This window comes from Rhincodon typus, chromosome 44 (genome assembly GCF_021869965.1).
Source record: "Rhincodon typus isolate 14 chromosome 44, sRhiTyp1.1, whole genome shotgun sequence".
Lineage (NCBI taxonomy): Eukaryota > Metazoa > Chordata > Chondrichthyes > Orectolobiformes > Rhincodontidae > Rhincodon > Rhincodon typus.
In genome coordinates this window covers 942,838-948,784 of record NC_063375.1, presented here as the reverse complement: position 1 = coordinate 948,784, position 5,947 = coordinate 942,838, and the positions used below count along the sequence as shown (strand labels likewise).

The 5,947-nt window shown below is 53.0% G+C and overlaps 2 protein-coding genes across 3 annotated transcripts in view; both read left to right on the top strand.

Moving 5' to 3' along the window:
• The window catches only part of ftsj1 (FtsJ RNA 2'-O-methyltransferase 1), a 39,882-nt gene that overhangs the window by 17,436 nt on the left and 16,499 nt on the right, over positions 1–5,947 (top strand). The gene's annotated exons all lie outside the window — the stretch shown is intronic.
• wdr13 (WD repeat domain 13) overlaps positions 2,737–5,947 on the top strand; it is a 9,860-nt gene continuing 6,649 nt past the window's right edge. The window contains exons 1-2 of one of the 2 annotated variants that reach the window (XM_048619833.1): positions 2,737–2,858; positions 5,377–5,511. In XM_048619833.1, coding sequence (XP_048475790.1) covers positions 5,437–5,511 — 75 coding nt within the window. In that variant the 5' untranslated portion in view covers positions 2,737–2,858; positions 5,377–5,436. Of the gene's footprint in view, positions 2,859–3,755; positions 3,876–5,376; positions 5,512–5,947 lie in introns of those variants that run through there. The other variant, XM_048619832.1, reaches the window with a different exon arrangement.

Below are 5,947 nucleotides of genomic sequence, written 5' to 3'. Positions count from 1 at the left end.
GCTGAGCTTTTCCAGCAACTTTGTTTTTGTTCATTATTAATCGTCCAGTTTTGCTTTCTAAAAGGATTGACATTCACTTTGCTCATCCTTTTCTCTTTTAGATTTAGCTTTTACAGATGTTCTTACTGTCTGTTTTTATGTTGCTGGCTTGCTTTCTCCTGTAGTCTAATTCTTCCCCTCTTTGCTAATGTCTTGGCTGTTCTTTGCTAGCATAGATCAGCATAGTTTATTCTATAGAATCCATACAGGGCAGAAACAGGCCATTCGGCCCTCCAAAGAGCAGCCTGCCTGGCCCCATTCCCCTACCCTAACCCTGTATTTCCCATGGCTAACACACCTAGCCTCCACATCCCTGAACGCTATGGGTAATTTAACACATCGAATTCACCTAACTGCAGGAGGAAACCCAAGCAAGACATAAGGAGAACATGCAAACTCCACACAGACAGTCACACGGGGGTGGAATCGAACCCAGGTCCCTGAGGCTGTGAGGCAGCAGTGCTAACCACTGAGCCACCGCGCCACCCCATAGCTATCATAGTGCCACTGAGCTGTATTTGAACTGTGGTGTCCAGGTGTCCAAATAACAGACAGGAAAACACAACAGTGCTGCATTGGAGGCTGAACTGACGATGTTACCCAGCAGGGTAATGAAACGTCTGTGGAACAATGAACCAGCTCGGCAAGCCAACCAACCACAGCAAGGGTCATAAAATCATGAGGGGCATGGATAGGGTGAATAGGCAAGGGCTTCTCACAGGGTGGGGGGGTCCAAAACTAGAGGTGCATAGGTTTCAGGTGAGAGGGGAAAGGGACCTGAGGGGCAACTTTTTCACACAGAGGGTAGTGCGAGTATGGAACGAGCTGCCAGAGGAAATGGTGGAGGCACAACATTTAAAAGGCATTTGGATGGGTACATGAACAGGAAGGGTTTAGAGGGATATGGCTCAAATGCTGGCAAATGGAACTAGATTAATTTGGGATATCTGGGTCAGCATGGACGAGTTGGACCAAAGGATGTGATTCCATGCTGTAAATCTCTGTGACTCTATGACGCTCCTCTCTCACTCGAAATCCAATCATATTATGATCGCTGCTGCCTAGGGGTCTTCACAATGAGATCATTTCTCATTAATCCTGCCTCATTGCACAATATCGGGTCTAGTATAGCCCACTCAGATCCAGAATAGGCTGTTCCAAGCCTGAAAACCAAGATTATCTCTGCCCATGTGATGTTTCCAGTCGACAAGGTGATTGAAATCTCCCATGGTTTTTTGCTGTGGCTTACCCATTATTTCTTCCTTCATACCCTGCCCTACAGTATGGTTGCTGTTTGGGGGTCTGTACACCATATCCACAAGTGATTTTCCAGCTTCCCCCTCATGAATCCATCCCATCAACAGTCCTTCTTACGCACAAACCCTTGTAGCCCTTGCCCGGATAAGCTGAACTACTTAGGTATTCCACCCCACCTTGCATTTAATGACATTTTTATAGACTTTTTATTAACCTTACCACCAGCTTCTTTCCCCGCAGCAGATTACGAATCGATTCCTGAAAACATTTAGGCTGGACGTCTCAGCACAGATCCGGTGCTCAATCATGAGTGTCCTCCGGGATGTTGGTAGTTGAGGGGGGGGTGGTTCAGTGATGGTAACGCCATTGAGCGTCAACGGGGTGGGGGCGACGGTTAGATTCTCTCTCGTCGGAGATGGTAACCCCCAGGATGTTGATAGTGGGGGATTCATTGTTGAACGTCAAGGGGGCGATGGTTAGAATCTCTCTCTCTCGTTGGAGACGGTAACCCCTAGGATGTTGATAGTGGGGGAGGGGGGGATTCAGTGATGATAATGCCATTGAACGTCAGGGATTTGGGGGTGACGGTCAGATTCTCTCTCATCGGAAACGATACTGGCCTGGCATTGGAACGGGGACCCCAAACGTCACTTTCCGCTCGTCAGCCCCGAACCTGGATGCGTCACCGCATTTGCATTTTGGCGGAGGGGTTAGTGGCGGTGGGGAGGACAACTCGGACTGCTTCAGGAGTGACCAACGACGACGCCGTCGAACATTGTTCGCCAATGGCTGCGCAGTCTCCCATTGCCCCATTGGGGTGGGGGAGGATGGGGGTTAAGAGAGGCTCATGGACGAAGAGATGGAGTTGGGCAGGAGGAGGCGGGAGACCTTTGAAGGGATATTGAAATGTAATCAGATTGCCCGCAAAATGGGCGGGTGGTGTTGTAGAAAGGATACGGTGTGGAGGGGAGGGGGTGAGAAGGAGGCCATTCGGCCCCTTATGCCCATGCTAGCCCCTCCCCTACGTTGGGGGGGGGGCCAGGCATAAAATGCCTCAATTGGGAGCCTGCCTGCCCCCTCTCAGGCCACGAGATTTAACTTCATTAAATACCGCCTTCCCCTGCCCGCAAATCCAACCCCCAGTCTCTTCCAGGGGCCAGACACTGCGGCAACGATCGTGCAAGGCTTCAGGGAGGTCGGTAACCAAGGCCGCGCTCGCCTTAGCAACCAGCGAGGGTTCGGGGCGGGGAGGGGGGGCCGATCACGTGCTCCTTCCCAAGCCCGGACCTATTTCCGGGAAGGTCTCCCCCTCGGCGCGGCGCGTAGATGTCCCGTCAACTTCCGGTGAGGGCATGCAGCACATTTGGTCTTCCCTCATTTCCAGGTTGTCTCCCCCAGCCAGGGAGTGAAGAGGTCCCATCAACTTCCGGTGAGGGCCTTTGGGGGCACGTGACGCCCCCGCCCTTTCGAGGGTGAGAGGAATGTTTTTGCGCAGCCGCGGGCTGCGACCGAAGCGGCAGCGGGCGAAGCTTCTGGAGTGTGGGGGTGGGGCGCTCGCTGAGGTATTTCATTTTATTTAAATTTGGTTTACTCGTTATCGAACAGGTGAGAGGACAAAGGGCCGGTGGATCCCGCTTTGATTCCTCTCCCTGGCTTGAGGCTGTTTTGACGGTCGGGCGGCCCTGGCAGGGAGTGGTGGAACAATGTCACACCCCATCTACTCCCTGCTGGCCAATCGGATCGCTTCCTAGCCGATGGGCAGTTATGCCGGCCAATGGGTGCCCACCGTAGCGACGCCGCCGCCAATGGAAGCTGCGGTAGTGGGTGGTCGGTCCGTTCGGCCATCCCTTTCACCCAATCAGAAAGCGCTCCTTACCTTGACCGACGGGAGATTCAACCAATCCGTCGCGGGGTGTCACTAACTGCATGCCAAACAAAGCCCTGTGCCCTGACGGCCAGGCCTGCTGGCCAACGGGCGTCTGTGGAGAGCTCAACGCCCACATCAGTAACCAACCCTCTTCCCCTGTGATGGACGGGTCGCACGACCAATGGCCTGCAGAGGGAGGCGGGCGGAGCAGAGATGTCACCAATTGCTGCGACCGCTTGCCTTTGACGTACAGCCGGACTGACGAATGGGGGGGGGGCCCCGGGGAAAACTAACCAATGGGAGTGCGGAAAAACGCGGAAGTGCGTCCTTCCTTGAGGCCAGAGGACCAGGAAGTGTTGAGCCTGTTTGATGTTTGTATTTTGTCAGAACTGCCTAGTATAATTTTACACATTTTTATTATAAATATTTTTTTTTCCCGAATTTCACTGCAGTACAGTCATGATTTAAATTTTGGCTGCAAAGTGAGCCCTTCACTGTTCAGGACAGATGCCAGTTGATTAAATTGAAAACAATTTTGACACCAAAGGCGTTGAGGACCAGAGGACTGCCCTCTCTGTCTCCCTCCCTCCCTCTCTCTTTAGAGACGGGGAGAGGCAACTGGCTGTGAGTGAAACCTGAGGGTCACTTCGCCTCGGGTGAGGGGAAAGAGTTGGAGAAAGGTGGGACCTGCCCCGCATTCCCAGTCCCAAAGGTTAGCCTACTAGTGGGTGCAGTGATTGATTCTTATGTTAGCCCCGGCGAGGAGGGAGAGAGGACTGTTTGAATCAGGAGTTGCGGGGGAGGGAGCCTTAATACTGTTCTATGGGATCGTGGCTGATCTGATCGTCCAAAACTCCCATTTTCCTGCCTTCCCCGCCCATTCCACAATTTCCCCTTCCTGATTAAAACTCTCTACATCTCAGCCTGGAATATAACCCCTCGATCCCCCTTCCTGGCTAAGACTCTCCCTCTCTCTCTCTCTCTGCCTTGAATATAACCCCTCGATTTCCCCTTGTTTAAAAATCTCAGCCTCGAATGTCCCAGCCTTGATGGCCCTCTGCGGTTTAAAAAAAAACCTCACAGATTCAGACCCCTTGGAGAGAAGAAATTTCTTCTCATCTCTGTCTTTAATGGGTGAGCCCTTACTCTGACATAGAGACGGACAGCGTGGAAACAGACTCTTGGGTCCAACTCATCCGCGCCAACCAGCTATCCTGATCTGACCTAGTCCCATTTTCCAGCGTTTGGCCTGTATCCCTCTAAACCCTTCCTATTCATGTACCCATTCAGATGCCTTTTAAATGGTGTAGTTGTACCAGCCTCCACCACTTCCTGTGGCAGTTCGTTCCATACATGCACAACTCTTTGTGTGAAAAAGTTAGCACTCAGCTCGTTTTTAAATCTTGCCCCTCGCACCTTAAACCTATACCCTTCCAGCTTTGGACTCCCTCCCCCCACCCTGGGGAAAAGATCTTGGCTAATCACCCTATCCATACCCCTTGTGATTTTATAAAAGATGACCACTCTCTAGTTCTAGACTCTCCCACGAGGGGAAACAGCCTCTCTGCATCTCATTGTCAAGTCCCCCTTAAGAATCTTGTCTGTCTCAATGAGATCGCCTCCTGTTCTCATACACTCCACGTCTATAAGGCCTCAGCGAGACATTCAGTTGAGTTCAAGAATGGAGCTCACTTTTGCCACCTCGAGGGGCAGGTAGGGATGTGGTGCAGACACGGGTGGGTGATGGCCTAGTGGTATTATCGCTGGACTATTAATCCAGAGACCCAGGTAACGTTGTGGGGACCTGGGTTCAAATCCTGCCACGGCAGATGGTGGAATTTGAATTCAATGAATATCTGGAATTTGAGAGTCTATTGATGACCGTGAATCCATTACCAATTGTCAGCAAAACCTATCTGGTTCACTAATGTCCTTTAGGGGAAATAAACTGCCATCCTCACCTGGTCTGGCCTACATGTGACTCCAGACCCACAGCAATGTGGTGACTCTGAACTGCCCTCTGGGCAATTAGAGATGGGCAATAAATGCTGCCTGGCCAGCTACGCCCTTGTCCTGTGCATGAATGAAGGAGAAAAAAAGGCCCACCCAGCCCCATTCCCACTGCCCCCACTTAGTGCCTGCTCTTGCCCCTGGGGGGTTATGCCTGAGTGTCATGGCTTCCGTGCTCACCCTCTCAACGGTGCCTCCTGCAGATGGTGGAGCACTGGTGCCCTGAGCCCGGATCGCGGTGAGGAGGTGGCATCGCCCGGGGAATGGCCACGATCTGGCAGCAGGTGTTAGCTGTTGATGCCAGGTCAGTTCGGGAGGGAGAGGGGAAAGGTGTGGGGGTGGGGGGTGGGTGTGTGTGGGTGTGTGTGTGGGGTGGTGGGGGGGGGAAAAGGGGGGAGTGTGGAGGGTGGGACCGGGGGAGAGTAGGAGGGTTGGGGGGTTGGTGGAGGGCGATAGGGGCGGGGAAGAGGATGGAGATGTGTGTGGAGGGGGAGGAGAGGAGGATTGGGTGGTTAGTGGAGACCATTGGGGGAGGGGATGGGGATATGTGCAGACGGTGTAGCGGCGAGATGGAAAAGGGGAAGTGGAAGGGGTGAGTGGGAGGGGAAATAGGGGGAGTTTCGACGGTGCTAGGGTTGGCGAGGGGAGAGTTGGAGTGGGGGAGGGGAGGCGAATTGGGGTGGGGTGGGGTAGGGTATGGTGGGCCACACTCCAGAGGGCACATAACCCCCCTATCACCCTTTGGTAGATCCCAGGATCCCAGCTCTGATGTAT